We start from the raw sequence: 19,391 nt of genomic DNA on the forward strand, positions 1-19,391 counted from the left end.
ACGTTAAACATCAATGAACGGCGACGTTCCGGAACGTTCCTAGCTCCTGGCGCCGTGGCCCGTTTGACATTCCGGAACGTCCGTAGCAGCGAACGTGTTAACTTTTACTGAATATCAAACAACAATTTCCCCAAAGCAAACTAAACTTTATTTCCCATCTACTCTATTTACAGTTGTCATAGCAAACTTCGTCCAACAGTTGTTTAATCGAACCAGAATGTTGGCGAGTAGCGAATGTCCACATTGTAAACTCCGTTGTACTCCAAGACTTGTGTGGCTGCTATCTTGTATTCTGCAGGTCGAGGAAGTGGTACTGGATATCCCCAAGTAGATTCTATGTCATTTGGAACATCAAATGTCAAGAAAATCTCTTCTTCTTCATCCTACAACAGCGAAAATAAATATCATGAGCATTAATAATCACTTAAATGCCTTAATAGTTTGAGAAAATCTTAATGCTTTAAGTTCTATTTTCCAATTACTTTACCCTTCTCCCTTCTGGCCTCGATCCATTAACTCGACCTTGTAATGAGATCATAGTTATTGGTTCTATGTTTGGTAATAATAATCTTTAAATACTTTGTCATGATACAACACCATGAAACAACACAACTTATTTATTTTTGTTTTTAATTTACATTACATCACTGAAAGTTGCATTGGTATACTGATTGATTCCATTTTCATAGCTTTTTGTTGTAAGTCTTGGACAGCTAGGGTTCCCATTGTAAAAAATATAAATCATTCTCTAGTACAATTTTTTTTATGGAATTTCTTTTGATTGTTTTTAAACCAAAACAGTATCAGTATTAGTCTCTGTAACCATCCAATACTGATCTTGGAGGGTGTTGTGTTTTGAACCTCATCTTCTGGGCTTTTATTTTTAGGGAAATTATTTCAACTTTAAAACTATTTTTTTGCATTATTGGTTTTAGCTTTCTGGTTTTTTTTAGACAAACAACATTTTTAGTTTTGTTCAAGGAAAGGCTCTAGGCCAGGATTTTGAGATGTAGAATGAAGGGGATAGCAGCTAGCCTACCTAAGAAGTACGGGTAGGCCATTGAACACAGGTAAAACGCACAATATTCCCTTTATTCTACAACTCAATAACCCTTTTAAAAATAGTTTTGTTCAAGGAAAGTTGATAATAGTAATATTAATCTATTTAATTGACAAGGGTGCGGTACAACGATGTAGGCTTACAACAAGCCTAATTGGTAACCACGACAATGTGTAGTGTGAATCTATGAGTGTCGTCTGATTCGTCTGGTTCCGAGTTACCTAGTATATGTTCGGCCTTTTCCATATGAGTCACTTAGTGAGTCTATTCATAAGACCAAGTGAATCTGAATTAATTTTTGCATCTTTTCTATTAACAAATGAGAGTCCTGGGTTTTTGTTTTCATAGTTTTAAGTTGTAAGCAAACTGATTGTGTACGAGCTTTGCTCATCTACACTCCTCTCACTCGACTCAGCGATGACACAAAGCTTTTATACGGTTAGTCTTCCTAAGGTTTTTACAGTTTAAAGTTATTTTTTCCCTTTTGTATAAATAATATGGCTCTAGTGTAAGTTGACAAGATGGATTAATTTAATTACTTATAAGTTGCCCCTCTAATCGGGTAACTACTTTTTGCATATTCTTACTCTGTGCGAGTGTGTCCACCAATAGCTTGTTTTAAAATTAAAATAATTTGTTATGTTCATAAAATGAGGGAAAAAATAATAAAAATGGAATTATGAGATCTCTAAATAATCAGTAGGGTTTTAAGGGTTAAATTGTTCACATTATACCTTCCGCAAAGATTCGTGGCGGCTGAAGGATTAGGACGGTCGGGTGGTGTCCCAGCCCCTAAATTAGCCTTCGCTCGGCTGCTCTGGGTTTCGACAATGAGTCAGCCACCGGGCTTAATGCATAGTTGGTAAAATGTTTGTATATCACCATAATGTGTATTAAATAACGACATTTTTGTAACCTGCGTCAAATAACAAGAACATTGAGCCCAAACACGAAATAATTGCGATGATATTAGGCATACCACGACACGAAAACTGTCTATTATTTTGAAACCAAATGTATACTTAATATCGTCACAATTATTTCGTGTTTGGGCTCAATGTTCTTGTTATTTGGCGCAGGTTACAAAACTGGCGTATTTTAATACACTTTATGGTGATATACAAAAATTCTTCCAACTATGCATTGATCCTAGTGGGTGACTCATGGTCAAAACCCAGAGCAGTCGAGTGAGGGCTAATTTAGGGGCTGAGACACCACCCGACCGTCCTAATCCCTCAGCCGCCACGAATCTTTGCGGAAGGTATAGTTTATGGATACTTTGTATTTTGCCATAAATCAATCGTTTTTATTTTATTTCCAAACCTGGGTGAATTCATTTGTAAAGTAGAAAGGTTTCCCAATCTTCTGTCGCAGGAGTGAGTCCAGCTTGGGATCTGAGATGCCAGACTCTGATGGAGTTATAGATGAGGAGTTGCTGAGCACAGCTAGTATAAGATGTGTCCTAAACATTCAGAAAACAGAGTCATAAACAAGATAGAGCAAAATATTTTAAAGATTAATAATAAAATGTAGTTGAACTAGACGAATGTTTTCTACATTGTTGAATAAATCGGACCAGTCTTCTGTTTTCAAAAGTATTTTTCTATATAAATAGCACATAGAAATAATTGATGGAATCAGAAAGTTGTCAAGCAAATTCCGTTTATTGAATGTTAAAGTGTAGACTGCTGTAGATCTTTTAGATCTTTTGAATTTGGATTAATAGAGAAACAGTCAATTCATCTACTTGGATTAAATTGTATCAAATGGATTCTTGAAAATTGAATACTAACTAAACTAACAACAAAGAAAAAAAGAAAAATACAGACTGTCATAAGTGTCAGTAGTTGTTCTGACAAACCAAACATGACTGAAAACAATAAATTTAGAACTATTAATCATTAGAACTATATATAGCTAATCTCACCCATAGAAGCTTGAGGCTAATGTTGTCTAAGCAAATGGAGGGCTACAAGGGCATATTAGTTGATAAATGCTTTAGAAAACTTAATTTACTAAAAAGATGGTAGTAAGGTTATATTTAAAAGTAAATAACTTCTTGATTATCATCGTACCTGTAGTTAAATTTGCTAAAAGTACTGTACATAAAAATATGTCTAATAACACTTGTAATAATAAATTCACTGACACTGTTGACTAACAAGATGGTAAATACTAAATGACTCATTCACCTATTGGGTCTGAGGATGATTGAGTGTCCAATCGAAATCGATCACCAGTTACTATGTTTTATATGTCTTGTGAGTCAACAGTAAGTGTAAATATATTATTACAAGTGTTATTAGACATATTTTTATGTACTTTCATTAAAAGTAAAGTAGTTTATTGTATTATTTCAACAGCATTTTTGCCCCAAATAATAGAGACGTCACTTTATTTTTTATAATAATCATTAAATTGAACAAAGATTGTAGATCTCTTGAACAAACATTAGAGTAAGTAAAATGGCTGCAATGCACTGACTTACTTGATTAATGGTGTGTAAATTTGAGAGTTGTTGACCTCTTGAAGTTTATCCTGAGGTAACCAAGAGTTCTCGGATGAGGTACCAACCGCAAAAGGGGTTTGGTCGGCAGTAGGAACAACGACACTTGGAAGGATCGTTAGAGGCAAGTTTGGTGGAGCTGTAGAAGCTACCAGAGACTGGGAAGGACCCATACCCACAGTTTTGGCGTTCACACTAACATAGTATGTTGAAGCTGGGTGTAGTCCTGACACCTACAATTGCACATTTTTTAATTATTACAAATAAAGTGTTCAGTGATCCAAAGATCAGTCAACCTTAAGGGGATTCGCTACCTACTGAAAATGTTCAAAAATCTGGAACTTTGTTTTTTTGAACTAAATTTTTATTTAGATTTTCCTCTATGAGAAAAACCTGACAATTTGATGTAAACATACATATTTCACGGAGAGAAAAACATTTCAAGTTGAACGTGCACACACTTTTTTGACAAAATAATAATTTTAGATCGGTTTTGTCAGTCTTGTACAACCCAAACAGCGAATGATTAAAAGTAGCAGTCCGTACTGCTACACAGTGACGCTCAAGTAGCTCGTCAAGTCAGACCTACTAGCGCTAGTGTTGTTATGTGCTTGCTTATAACTGCAATCTACCCGGTTCGGCTGATGGTGGCGTGATAGCTCAGATGGCTAAGGTGTTGCACTGACGAGTGCAGCGTTGAGGTCATTCTACATGCGCGGGTTCGAATCCCGTAAGTGTACAATCCTGACTAAGCTCAATAATGTGTGGCTTAGCTGGCAGGAGAGGCCCACCTTAAATAAACGGTGTATGGCTTGGGTGGAAGTTTACGGCATTATTGAGTTTAAATTGCACACAACACCTGTTTTGCAAGGACACACAAGAGGAGGAGGACACACTATTTTGCTTTATTTTAGGTTAAAAATGGACATATCGTGTTCAGCAATAACATGACATCACATAAAATAATAAAATCAGTAGAAAAAATGTAAGCGCTGATTCCCACAACTTTAGAAATTTCATTTTTCAGTGTACAAAATTTGATATTGATTCAAACTTTACACATCAACTCATATGTACGAAAACTACTTTTTGCAAGCATTACCATTTTTTTACCTTCACCGGGGGATGGCCCATGAGGAGTAGGTACAAACCTACAGAATATATATATAAGTTTTATTATACTATATATAAGTCTACATCTGAGTAGACACTACTTGAGCAACAGTTCTGAAATTTTGTTCATGACTTTTGAATATAAAAGTCTAAAAAAAAACACGTATTTTGAAACCATTTAGTAAAATAAGTTTTTATTTACAAATTAACAAAAAATAAAATGAATTCTTAACATTTGATGCTATATAAAAAATATTAAAGTTAAACTCAGACATATGTAGTACACCATGTACTACACGTACATGAATTTTTAGTTCAAGACCAAGGATATAATTCAAGACCAAGATAATTAAAACAGGGATACTAAAGTTATTACAATTTTAAAAATTATGAAAAAACTTTAATTTTCAGCTAATAAATTTTACTGACCATATACTGTAGTGAGATGTATACATTTTTTACTACATTCCTTTATTACCGAAACCCCGGTCTGACAGTCCCAGGGGAATTTTTACAAACGCATGTTTGCAACACTGTTTACTTGGGGGATTCCATTCCCCCCAATACCTTCCCCCCTTTTCCTCCCATACCGGTTGATATATTGTTTGTTCATTTTGGGTGCCGTGACCTTGTCAGGTTGTCTGTTCATAGCATGCCCGTCTTGGAAGCCCAGCGTTAGTGTATTTTAAAGCGGGGTCTCACAGGCCCAGGGTTTCGGATAGCGTCAGCCTGGGTAGGGTTTCGGTATTATTGTTAAATTAGATCAATAACAACCTAAATATATTACAATTAAAGGATTAAAGCTAAAAAAAAAAATACACCTAAAGGAGTTCTGAATCCCTTTAATGACATTTACAAGTTTGTCTCAAAAAAGACATCAAAGATCCGTTTTTTGTCACTTTGTGCAAATCTGAATTCATAGTTTTAACAGCCTTTAGTAACAGGCCTGGTTATTGCATTAGAATAATACTCTAGCAAAGGTATAACAAATCAACACTACATATTGACCAATACTTGATGTCAAACATCACTGTGAAGATTCAATGGAAACGTCATCTGTAACTTTGTCATCGTTAACTGCACCTTGTGGCAGTTTATCCATGACGTCAGCAATAGGTGTAGACGATTAAGAGGTAATCGAATAACATTTTGGCACACACTATAAAAGGCAGACAACTTATAATAATAATAATAAAATGCCTTTATTTAAAGCGGTCTTCAGTCAAAACTGGTTTTCAAGACAACTCAAGTCACAAACAATACATTTTACACAATAATTACAAACGGTACAAACAGTAGGTGAAACTAAACTAGCTTTAATCTGGTCTTAAAATAATTACATGACGGGCTTTTCATATTTATTGGGAGGGTATTGTTCTTGGGTCCAAAGTAACTTTTGTGCAGCATTCACAGTATTGGTAGTGTGTCCTTTAAATTCAGTACATTAAAAGTGTTTTAAGTTGAAGAAGGTAGAACAGTATCAAGGCTGATCCCCCATCAAACTCTGGAAATTATTTTATTTTACAGGGTCTACATCAATTTTGTTTAATATCAAGCCATCCACATTGTTCATTCTGCCATCACAAAGTGAATTAATTCTTATTTGATTCTTCCAACAGATAGGGCAACCAAACATTTTTAAAGAAATAATAGATAGATGATTACTTACAAACAAATTAATTGTTTTTTTTTCTTTACAAATGTTTTTAAGTCATAAAGCTTTTGGTGAGAGCTGGTCTGGAGGTAGAGCATGGGTGGTTCGAGTCCTGCCATCCACCAAAGGATTTTATCCAAGTGATAATGTCGCAACCTCACCTTAAACAATGTGAAAAACAATTCCAGACTAGATTCTATTTAAAAACAAAGTCATAAAGCTTTACCTCAGCCTCATACTTCTGAGTCTCCTCTTTCACGGATGTCTCGACTAAAGGATAAACCTGACAACAGCTGTCCTGGTCGTACTTCTCAGTTTCCTCAATACTGACTAGGAATGATCTCAAGATTCCATTAGCCAGTTCTGGATGGCCCCATTGCACTACCAGACTGGTGGACGTACTGTTGATCAGTGTAAGATTCACTGGGGCCATCGGGGCTGAAAGATGGATGTGTGGATGTGTAAATTAATTAGATTTCAAAAGGATATGATAAATTGATCAACTAACATATTATTTAAAAATCAGCCTCCCATCAGAATCATCACATAACTTATTCTTTTACTCCAACAGAAACACATTGATATTATAGTTCAACTTCATTATATTCTGCTTCTGAGTAGTAATAACCTCAAAAGAGTCAAAAGTTCTTTTGCTAAAACGTTGTACAGTTTTTATAATTGTTATCACACTTTCATTAAATTTTTTTCTCTTTTTCTTTGGAGGTGGCATGGATGCGGATTTTGTAGATCAGAATTGGAGGTATCTTACTTTGTTATGTTTGTTTTCTTATATATCTATCTATCTATCTAAATTATTAATATCTATATTATTAATACGCTACATGAAACTTTGTGAACAATAAGGCTTTTTTGTTTTAAGATTTAACTCCACCAAAATGTTTGTCTGGGTGTGTAGATTTGCAAACTGACCTAATATTTATGAAAAAGTGACTTGGGCTCTGCCTTGGAGGCTTTTAAAGTTCCTATATTAGTTATCCATATTTGTTTACATTATGATCAGCTGGATAATTTAATTGCTGTTTAGTTAAATATTTTAGTTGCAATTTAAGGAAACGTTTGCTACAAAGAATATTTATCACTAGTGCACATGTTGCTCAAATTCTAGCAATTGCAAAGTATTACATGCGTTATTTCAAAACGAATAACAGTCATAATTTCCAATGACTTAAAAGAGCCAACTCAAATATAATGTAATCAATCACTCGACTTGGGTTATCGAAACTGAAAACGAACTTACTCTGAAAACAAACGCTCTTGTGTGTACCATGTGTTTACTGTGTTATTACAGCTGTAATTAATACAAATTATTCGTCTCTTTAAAGTAAACAAAATCTTTTCTTCACAAGAAATGCATTGGGATTTTGATGGCCTGTGGGGCAAGGCCCGAGGACTTTTGTTACAGGAATTGGTGAAAGGGGTCGTCCACACAAAAATACTTGATTTTGACACATCGTTTGTAAAAATCTGTCCATTATTAACGGAGGAGTAGTGTTTCGTAGAAATCGCCTTCACGTATTATTTATAAGGATATTTCTAGACTTATAGTCCAGTCAATGAATGATCCAAAAGTGGGTGTAGAGTGCGTGAGCAGGTAACTAAGCGATTCCTTCAGAAACTTTTTCAGGGGGTTTAGCTTGTTAACATACCAAAAGTCCCGACTCCTGGTGGTGAGCCAGGGTGGTGGAGGGGGGAAAGGGGGGGATAAAGGTACACATTTTGGGTTTTTTTATTATATCTCGAAAACTATCAACATTTTGTATACTAAACTAAATTATAAAATTGAAGGAGATTAAATTTTCTACAAGAAAAGTATATAATGTGTTTATTTTGGTTAAACAGATTATGAGTTATTACTTGTTTAATTAATATCTTATCATTATATATAATATATATCTTAACATCTTATCTTAATATAAATAATATCTTAATATCTTATATAATATATATATTAATACTTACTACTTAATACTCCTTCCACAACAAAAACATGTAAAATAGTATGCGTAATGGGGCGAATCCTATCCGTCCAAAGGAGATATACGGTAACCAATATTCTGGAAATCTTGACAAAATTTCCAGTAATTTGACACTTTAATCATAAAAATTGATCCAAAATTAAGGTGAGGGTGAGGTAAAAAATTTTGTGTTTTGGAGTTTTTTATTAAGAATTATAAAAAAACCCTCAAATCATCCCGTTTTTAAATTACGTTAATTTTGGATCAGTTTTTATGATTAAAGTGTCAAATTGCTGGAAATTTTACCAAGATTTCCAGAATATCTTCCTTTGGGCGGATAGGATTTGCCCCATTTCGCTAACTAATTTACATGTATTTCTTAGGGAAGGAGAATTTTAATAAGATATTAATTAAATAAGTAATAACTCGTAAAATGTTCAACCAAAATAAACACATTATATACTTTTCTTGTAGAAAATGTAACCTTCTTCAATTAAATAATTTAGTATAGTATACAAAAAGTTGATAGTTTTCGAGATATAATCAAAAAACCCAAAATGTGTACCTTTATCCCCCCCCCTTTCCCCCTCTACCACCCTGGCTCACCACCTAGGAGTCGGGACTTTTGGTATGTTAACAAGCTAAACCCCCTGAAAAAGTTTCTGAAGGAATCGCTTAGTTACCTGCTTACGCACTCTACACCTCATTCCTTGACTGGACTATTAATAGTACCAAGATATGTGTACATCTATAAAAACAAAAAAACAAATTTAATTCAATAACCACTCTTTGTATATTGTATAATTTTACCCGAGCAAAGCCGGGTTTTGCTGCTAGTATTATTTATTGTAACATTCCTAACTATTATTTTATTGAAAAATACACTGAAAAACTAAGTAAAGCAAATATTATACTTACTACTTTCCTTGGTAATGCCCATAACAGTAGCTAGCTCCCCATCCTCGGACACTTCCAAATTGCGAGCACTAACCTGAGGGAGGCCAAGTAAGCTTGTAAGTTGGTTTGTATCTTTATTTATCATTATTATACTTACTATGACCAGCAGCAAAATCGATGTTGACACGCTCTTAGTCAGCGAACAGTACCAGTACCGAGATAGGGACCCATCTTTTTGGTTCCCTGATAGTCTTGGTATCGCTGCATTATGGTCGCGTAATGCAGCTAAAGTACAAGTGCGGGGTCACTTGAAAGGCCGAGGTTTTGTTTGGGTTCGGTGCAGGGATGACACTTACTTCAGTGTCTACTTCACTCCCAACGAGGCCATCCGTGACTTTTGTGAGAAGACAGACCGCCTGGAAGAGAAAGTGCGCGATACCACAGGACACGTCGTCGTGGGTGGAGATTTTAATGTTTAACGTTACGTTAGAACTTAATGGTGCCCTAGGATGCGGGGAAAGATCCCAGATGTTCCCCTTGCATCTGAGTCCCTTTTTCCAAGGATCAGAGCCTGGAGAGTCCTGGAGGATTACACGGCCAGTGACCACCAGTAGATAATTTTTGATGACTTTTAACTTTGACTTTTGACTTTTTTTAAATAAACCTTATATTGGAAATTATTATTTTTTTTTAAGTTCCTAGCTTTTTAAACAACAAAAAAGACAAATCTAAATTAATGAAAAAACTGAAGGCATTCTTACTTAACCTTGCAACTTACTGTATAGAATATTTTAGTAATTTAAATTTTTAATAATGTATAGTATTTTGTAATGTTTAACTGTTTCTTATTGCTAATTTAGGTAGTAGGTAACAATATAGACACTATTCATGTGTAAAAATTTGTACTGTGAGAATAAAGACTTTTTGAATCTTGAATCTTGATGTCCTGGATGGTCACCAGGGACAAGTAGCCATGTTTCGTCAAGTGCCCGTTTAATGAAACATAAAAAAAAAAACTAGACGTGGCAAAATTCAATGAAGCGATCCTACGAGAAACAACGGTTGTTCCTTCCGCAACAGGCGTGGCTCACACAGAGGCGTTAGTTACATCTATGATGGGGCTGATTGTCTCGGCCTGCGATGACTCTATGCCTCGCAGGAGATCACGGTGCAATAGACTGCTGAGATTGCGGAATTGTTTTGGTAGCATTAAGAGCCAGAAGACTAGCTACCAGGGCCAGAGAACCCATAGACAGACGTCGTAAGTCAGATGCTTACAAGGTGGCTAGGAGGTCTCTTTGTCGAGCCATCATCAACCAGAGCAAACACAGTTGCTGGGAGACATTAACGGATGATGTCAATTCCAACCCGTGGGGCCTGGGTAACAAACTTGTAACCAAGAAACTTGGCAACCGGTCATGGAGCGGGTTACTATGGAGAGGACAGTCAAGTCTCTTTTCCCGGCTCACACGTTGTGCCCACTGAGGGATTTCGGAAGGGTGGACAAAGTCCCACTTTCCAGTCTTGAAGAAATGGAGGCAGCCGTCCTATCCTTGAAGAACAATAAGGGTCCTGGACCCGATGGGCTACCTGCAAAGTCCTCAAGAAGGTTTTGACTATCAACCCCTTGGTCCTTTTGAGCATCTTCAACGCCTGCCTGGTCCCCTGATTGTGGGTGATGATGATGATATCCCTGTGATACTAGGGAATGTTTGACATTTTTCTGTAAATGCAGCTGACAATGATAATGTCCTTGTGATTTCTGGAGATGTTCATCACTTAACCACAATCATGTGGCCATGAGATCACGTGCAGCATGTGTGCGTGATCATGTTCAGGGATTAGTTTGGTCTAGGGCCGCAAGTACCCTAAATCCAAAGCTGACCGGCAGGCATTCATGTCAATTTATTTACGGGACCGGGATTAATACAGGAATACATTTAAATGGTAATTTTCAAGCATAACATGCACATGCACTTCACTGTACCAACAATCATTACTTAAAGCACATGGATTTAACACCAGTAATTTTTTGACCAAACCCCGAAATAATAACAATATGTAACAATTATTATCAGAGACAAAGATAAACGACTAGAGAATTAAACTAAAAAGATTTTTTTCCAGAGAGCTAACAAAATTTGTATTCAACTGTTTGATTGGAAATTACAGATAAAAATGTGAAGTACAGATACTAGATACATGTGAGGTTGTGGTTTTTCAAGTTATCTCTTTTTCCTTAATGCTTAAAGATATTCAAAAACTTTAAATTAAATTAATACAAAAATATAATGAATCATAACTATGTTTGTAAAAACTAAAAACAAATCCAAACCAAACTTCTATACTGCTACTTGCTATTATGACGAATGTTAAACAAAATTCTTTTGATAGGATAAAGTAAAGTATGAGTAAACATACCGTGACAGTGTATCGTTTATTAGATTTAAGCCCCTCAAGGGTATGGCAGTATAGTTCCGGCCATACAATGCAGTGAGCAGGCTCAACAATGTGAGTTTGAACATCTGGGCCCAGACTGTGTGTCAGAGTAAATGACTTCAGTTGTCCATAGATAGCCTTTGGTTCAGCCCACCTCAGCCCTAGCATACCCCTGCCTCTCTTGTATATTGTCAGATTCCTCACAGCCTCTGGAACTACAACATACCAACGTAAAGTTTCACAGTAACATGTAAAACATCTGGGCCTAGACTGTGTGTCAGAGTGAATGACTTAAGTTGTCCATAGATAGCCTTTGGTTCAGCCCACCTCTGCCTCTCTTGTATATTGTCAGATTCCTCACAGCCTCTGGAACTATAACATACCAATGTAAAGTTTCACAGTAACATGTAAAACATCTGGGCCTAGACTGTGTGTCAGAGTGAATGACTTGAGTTGTCCATAGATAGCCTTTGGTTCAGCCCACCTCAGCCCTAGCATACCTCTGCCTCGACTCTTGTATATTGTCAGATTCCTCACAGCCTCTGGAACTATAACATACCAATGTAAAGTTTCACAGTAACATGTAAAACATCTGGGCCTAGACTGTGTGTCAGAGTGAATGACTTGAGTTGTCCATAGATAGCCTTTGGTTCAGCCCACCTCAGCCCTAGCATACCTCTGCCTCTCTTGTATATTGTCAGATTCCTCACAGCCTCTGGAACTACAACATACCAATGTAAAGTTTCACAGTAACATGTAAAACATGTGGGCCTAGACTGTGTGTCAGAGTGAATGACTTAAGTTGTCCATAGATGGCCTTTAGTTCAGCCCACCTCAGCCCTAGCATACCTCTGCCTCTCTTTTATATTGTCAGATTCCTCACAGCCTCTGGAACTATAACATACCAATGTAAAGTTTTACAGTAACATGTAAAACATCTGGGCCTAGACTGTGTGTCAGAGTGAATGACTTCAGTTGTCCATAGATGTCCTTTGGTTCATCCCACCTCTGCCTCTCTTGTATATTGTCAGATTCCTCACAGCCTCTGGAACTATAACATACCCAATGTAAAGTGTCATAGTAACATGTAAAACATCTGGGCCTAGACTGTGCACCACAGTGCATGAATTAAGTTGTCCATAGATTTAGATAGCCTTCGGTTAAGCCCACCTGAGTCCTAGCATACCTCTGCCTTTCTTGTATATTTTCAGGTTTCTCACATGCTCTGGAACTGCAACATACCACCTACTAAAACCCCATCTGGCATCAGAAATGGAAGTGAAGCAAGATAGTATCACTGAGTTGGCTAACAAAAATCGAGGGAAGCCTAGAAACTTCAATTTGGGAGAACAGGTATTAGTGCGTTCAGTACGCAAGGAGATTATACGATAACATCCCGGGGTTGTTACTAAGATCATAAGTCCTGTCACATATTTGGTGAAAGTAGAAGGCCGGACAAAGTTTGCAGATGCTGACCACCGTAGAACAAGTCACTTGAAAAGTGAGGAAGAAGAGGACGATATCACTGTACAATTTCCAAGAGAAATCTATTCACGTCCTAAAGAGATAACGTTACAACATGACGATGCAGCAAAATCTCCATCATCACATACCAGACCACTATCAGATGCTGTCATTTGACGCTCTCAAAGAACCTGCAGAATGCCAGCAAAATTAGATCTATAAACAAATTCCTCACTTTGTTTCAATATTTTTTTTTATAATTTTATTTTACGTTGGAAGGAGTTGTTGTAAAGTTAATTTATGTTTCATATATATAACCAGAAGATTTGTTATTTGTTATGATTTAATTTAGAAGCCATGAGGAGATGCTCACCAACAATAGATGATGAACATTATCAGAGTTTGGGTTCGAGTAACTTTAAGATCGTTCCTGTAATTTTATCAATTAATAAATTATCTATTATTCAATTATTTGGACTATTTCATGCTATAATAACTGGATATGAGCCAAAAACTCATTGATTTCAAAATTAATTTCTCGTAAAGTTTAATTTTTTTTACTTTGGTGTCCAATGATTTAGTTTGATACAAATTTGGTTTTGTAATTAAAATATTTAACATCAGGACTATTTGAACAAATAATATGCTCTAGAAAAATCAACATTTACTATACCTACATAACTATTGTTATCTAAAACTGTGTAGTTATGAAACTGTCTCTTTGATTTGAAGTACTAACCTGTAGCGGATGTGTTGATGTGTATGGTCAGGAATGATAGTGGGTTCCAGCCCGCCACTGTATGAACAAACACTTTGACTGTGTATTCTGAGCTAGCAGTTAGGTTGTGGAAACTAACATTGGTATTCTTTGTAAAACCACTTGCTAAAATGTCTAAACCTTCTGATTCCTGCAAACAGTAAAATATTATTTTCTTGTGAACACATTTTTGATTCTTTACCAATGTCACTGGGAAACAAACTACAAAAGAAAAACAGAACAATATTTTGATTCATGCTTATAACAACTGATATTGTGTCAATAACAAACCTTGGTCAGCTGGTAGTTGTATCCCAGGAGATATCCTGTGCAGACAGAAGTCTGGTCCCAGAACACTGTCACGCTTGTGTTGGTTCTACGAGGTCTTTGAGTGCCAACAGTAACTGAGGGGACTTCTGTCGGCACTGTGGGGATGATTTACAATAAGTAGGTAATTATCAACTTATTTAGCTAATATTTAAATCCAAGAGAACTTGAAATTTTGTTTCATTGATTTCCTCAGAGCACAAAATTTTACAAAAAGTCGACAACTCTGTGCCCTACTTTGATCTATTGAAAGATTAGTGGTGAGCGGCAGCAGAGTCATTATAAAGGTCATAAGCATTTTGATCCAGAGTGTCCAGAACTCTTAACCAACCTTTTAACTTTTTAGAGTATCATTCCTAGACCAAAGTCAGATTAAAATACTGTATCACCTTAAAAATTTCCAAACTCAAAAGTTACGGTACCTATATAGCAGTCATTTTGTCTTTTTCACAAAACTATTTTTATTTGTTTCTGGCTTTTTGTAGTACATTGGTATTTGGTACATAGATAATTATTGCACAGACCTATTTTGAGATACTATTTTTTCATAACTCCCTTAACCAACCCTAATGGGGCCTAGGTCAGATAACTCAAAAGGTCAGTTAAAACGGGCAATCCCTAAAAACATAATAAAATGAAGTGCTATTCATTTGGAAAGATATAATCATTATTTTGAAGTCGTACTTGCATTATTTATTTATGAAATACACTACACTTATCTCCTATTTTCATACTGATAGAAAAGTTACAAATAAACACAAAACACGGTTAAGTCAAATACTGTCAGTGGAATAAATTATACTTGTAGGCAAGAGTCAATAAAAATTCTTATTTTAATAACTTTAGTACTGTAATATTAATTAATTGATGATTTCAAATCTATTGTAATAATAGGCTACAGTACAGAACTCTTTATCGCAAGCAAAAGCAACTATATTTTGTTACGAGACAATGTTTATTTATACCCTCTCTCTGGAGGCATGAGTTACAAAAACTAAAGAATTGGTGTAAATACCTGCATTTATGCGATCAAATATCTTGCTAGAGGCTACTGTATTTAGTTTTAAAATGGAAGTAATTTAGATTACTGTACTTTTAAAAGTAATTTAACTTTTTTAACTTAAATAACAACATCAAAATCACACATGTAAATGTAAACAAAACTAATGTGGTAATCTTTTAGTTATGCCTATCCTATTCAAATAAGTTATACCTATATGTACAATTTTATTACAATTCTAACAATACGAAATTCATATATTCTTTTAAAATGGGATAAAAGTTCCAACCATTGACTATATGTTCCAACTCAATGTTTTACAACTCACCAACTTTAGTTGTTCCTACAAAAATAGAAGAGTCCGCTCCACCGATTGCTCTGACTGTCACTTTGTATTCAGTGAACGGCAGCAGAGGACTAAGGGTGATAGAGGTGCCATCTTGTGTCAACTGGCCTCTATTTACATTCTGGCATCCAGGACTACATGCAGGACGGTCTACACACTGGAACATACAAAGTAGTGAGTAATACACTTTTTGTCACACTACACAGTAAGCAGCTGGTTTCTGTATTTTTTTTAGGCAAGGAAGTCTTTGTATACAGAAAGGGACCAGTAAAGTCAGCTGGAGTATGGTAAATTTACTGGTCAGTTTTCCAATAGGCTGTAAACAAAGCTCTTAAAGCTAACTCTCCTGCGAAATAGACTCGCCCAGTCGCCTGGTACAACAATGTGGTAGGCTGTCACAATGAAGCTACATACTCTCCTTCCCCATGCGTAATAGACTCGTCCACCTCAAGATTTTGTAGTTTCAACAACTTTAAGTGATGATTTTCATTGTGTAAAGTATTGTGCTCATTTACGAATTAATTTGCTATACAGAAGATGCATTACGAAAGTAGTAGTCAAGTCTAAAGAAATTAGCTTAATCTGCTGCCTGATAAAGCATTCACTTGTATGAGTTAGAGTACGGTACTCCAAGTTTAAAAATTGGACAAATTAAAGAAATTTTAGTAAGAGATGATGTTACATCACTTTACATGTCTAAATAAGCAAGCAACCTCATGTGAAAACTTGATGCTAATAGTATGGCAAAAACTCATCCATAGTATGGATGAGACTCATCCATGAAGGGGTTTACGGTACTCACGTAGAATAACACACTTGGGGAGCCTAGCACAGGAACTATCATGCTGCTACTGTAAATACATAACTTCTTCCCTGCCTTCAGTGGCGGCAATATCAACCGTCGGGCCACCCCGCAAGATTGTCCACCGGGCCCCCCTCTACCAATAATCTTTAAAAACATTGTCAAAGGTATTTCATCCTAAGCTTGCACTTGGGTTTGGCACAGCATCTTCCGAGGCACCGAAGTGTCATCATCGACTTCCATGATTGTGGCAAAATCATGAATGCTTTCCTTAGTGATGGAAACATCGTCATCTACCATGATTGCAACCAAACCCATTACTTCTCCTGTGGTCGTGTAGACAACATCATCGTCTCCCGTGATCGAGCCAAATCCCTAATATCTCCCGTGGTGACAGAAACATCTTTTTCCGCAATGGCGGCTAACCACAAAATCCTGAATATATCCCGCGGAAAAAGAAACTTCATCATCGTCTTCCTAAATAGCGTTAAAATATTGAATATCTCGCACAGTTACAGAAACATTAATATCGTCTTCCACTATTGCAGCAAAATTCTGAGCGTCTCCTGCGGTCGTGAGGACGTCATTATCGTCTCCCGCAATCGCAAAAAAAATTTAACATCTCCTGTGGCCACGGAGACATTGTCATCTTCACCCGCAGGGGAATGTTCTCATCTTTCAATCGCATGGGTGTGATCCTCGCAGACGCGTTTTGTGGCTTACGTTGTTATCACGGTTTTCCACCATGAAATTGAAAATTAACCTTGAAATCATTTAACACAGATTTGTACCTAATAAGCTAAACTAAATATAACTAACTATTCTTTTAAATGTTTAGTCAAAACTAACTAATGCAGTTATTTTTGTCAAATCAAATGATGACAATAAAAATAAAAAACATAACCTTTATCAGCTGTTGTTAACTGCCGCTACAAAAAGGTATTGCTTATAACATGGGCACGTTCAAGGGCTGTAGGACAGAAACTGGATTTTTCCCAGCATTGTGACCAACTCCAGTCGATTACATGTGGCCAAATACCCCACATTAAAACCAAAAAAAACCCTCCAGACGAAAATAAAAGTTTGTCGGTAAACGCAGTCGTTTTAGAGTATAGGATAAAATTGTTTACCTCATACAAAATAGTATACAGCAGCTTCCCCTCACCACTGTCAATTGGGGGATCCCAAGAGAGCTCAACTGAGGAGCTCTGTCTTGATACAACATGTAGATTACGTACTGGAGGTAGCACTAAAAACAAAATCATAGTTGTTTTAGATAAAAATTAGATAATATAATACATGGTAATAAAGAAACTTGTCTAAACAGTATGCAAGGTATCTCCAATTCAATCGACTCCGATCTTTTCATACACCCATCCACTACCGGTACTCACATTTGGGTTAAAATAAGCCTAGTCGCATCCCCATCACAATTTGCAATAGTAATACTTACAGTAATAATCACTTTTTTTATTTAAAGAAGAAAGCTTTATTTATCACAGTGGAAGTATGACAGAAAAAAGTCTAGTAAAATTAGAATTCAAAAATAACTTTGTTTTGACACTTAAAAAAAATTGTAATCCCAGCTTTAACTTCCATACTATAATAATCAATCACTCCTCACCTGTTTGAACTGCAGATGTCATCATTGTTGTTGAGTAAGGGGCAAAGCCACCGCTTGTTTTAGCCCTCACTTGATATTTGAGTTTTAGCCCAGGTACTAAGTGGCTGAGAGTGAAATGGTTCTCTTTAGTGAATGCCACTTGTCTCTTCCATCCTTCCTTCCACGTCACCTCGTAAGTTTCCACAGGACACCAGTTCTCATCTTCAGGGTTGTACTTCAAGTTAAAACATTTGTTATAATCAATCAGCAAAATATCTCAGTTAGGCTCTCCATGCAGCATTGTAGAAGTGCCAAATCAATTAATCGTTACTTACTAATTATTATTCAATATATTTTTGACACTTTTGTGGTATCTAAAATAATTGCCTCTCTTTGACTCAGTAAAGACTAATTTGTTGATTAGTAAAACAAGATAAGAAGATATCTACTAAAATGAATAATAGTGGGATCAAAGAGTTGGGAAAGCCCTGGACAATCAATAACCTTCCACACAATTATTTAGAAGGATAGAATGATTTTGTTGATTTTTTTAAAGCAATAAATATGAGATTCTACCCACCTACTCAACAAAACAACCATTGATACAGATGACATAAGATGGTAAAAAAAATTTATTTGGATTTGTCTTAGTCTTAATCCTAGTGGTGTTAGTACATCGAGCGCCCCCCTCCCCCCAGTAAATGTAGATGGTGCCCCCCCCCCTCCACTAAAACATCACCGCTCATGTTTTATTTGTTTATCTCAGCAAAAGCCATGATTGCTGTGTTCATGTAGACATGATCATCGTCACTCACGGTCATGGAAATCGTTGTTGTTTTCCGTGATCGCAGCAACATCTTGAAGACATCATCATCGTCTCCCGCGATCGCGGGAAAAACGTAACCTATTTCCTTAATAGTGCCATAATCTTGGATATCTTCTTCGGTCTTACAGACATTATGTTCGTCTCCAGCTGTCACGGAAACGACGTAAACTTTGTTACCCGATTGCAGCAAAATCATGAATATCTTCTTTGGTCTTGTAGACATCATGTTCACGGAAACCATGTCACCTTTCCTTTTGTAGTGAGCGGTGACAGTCGGGCCTCGTGCCAACTGGACCTCGCGCTCCCCGGAGGTTGCAGGGGTGTGATTTACGCCAATGGCTAATCCATTCATACAAATTACAAGATAGTTTCCCTATAAATAACAGTTTAGACACTTTATACCTTAACCTCATGAAATATTGGTTTGAACAGAATCATACCCAAAGGAAAGAGAAAACTTACTTGTATATTTATTTGTACATAAAAATGTAATTTACCAATTGCAGTTACAGAAAAAGTTTATACACAAAAAATTTGCTTATACTTACACTCCAAGAAACTGTAATTGATGTTGTGTTGGTAACTGCTTCCAAATTGTAGTTGTAAATGGAAGGAACTGTA

The 19,391-nt window shown here is 36.2% G+C and overlaps 1 protein-coding gene across 1 annotated transcript in view; it reads right to left on the reverse strand.

Moving 5' to 3' along the window:
* Positions 1–125: 125 nt before the first annotated feature.
* The window catches only part of LOC128990330 (uncharacterized), a 230,359-nt gene continuing 211,093 nt past the window's right edge, over positions 126–19,391 (reverse strand). Inside the window, exons 16-27 of the mRNA XM_054412667.1 lie at positions 19,319–19,386; positions 17,966–18,179; positions 17,472–17,590; positions 15,522–15,696; positions 14,158–14,291; positions 13,849–14,017; positions 11,628–11,860; positions 9,228–9,300; positions 6,560–6,771; positions 3,549–3,799; positions 2,384–2,522; positions 126–383 (exon numbers count right to left, since the gene is read on the reverse strand). Of these exons, the coding sequence (XP_054268642.1) occupies positions 204–383; positions 2,384–2,522; positions 3,549–3,799; positions 6,560–6,771; positions 9,228–9,300; positions 11,628–11,860; positions 13,849–14,017; positions 14,158–14,291; positions 15,522–15,696; positions 17,472–17,590; positions 17,966–18,179; positions 19,319–19,386 (1,967 nt within the window). The 3' untranslated portion in view covers positions 126–203. The remainder of the gene's footprint in view (positions 384–2,383; positions 2,523–3,548; positions 3,800–6,559; positions 6,772–9,227; positions 9,301–11,627; positions 11,861–13,848; positions 14,018–14,157; positions 14,292–15,521; positions 15,697–17,471; positions 17,591–17,965; positions 18,180–19,318; positions 19,387–19,391) is intronic.

The sequence above is a fragment of the Macrosteles quadrilineatus genome, unplaced genomic scaffold (genome assembly GCF_028750875.1).
Source record: "Macrosteles quadrilineatus isolate MER2022 unplaced genomic scaffold, UCM_ALF_1.0 Scaffold_3__2_contigs__length_128488019, whole genome shotgun sequence".
Lineage (NCBI taxonomy): Eukaryota > Metazoa > Arthropoda > Insecta > Hemiptera > Cicadellidae > Macrosteles > Macrosteles quadrilineatus.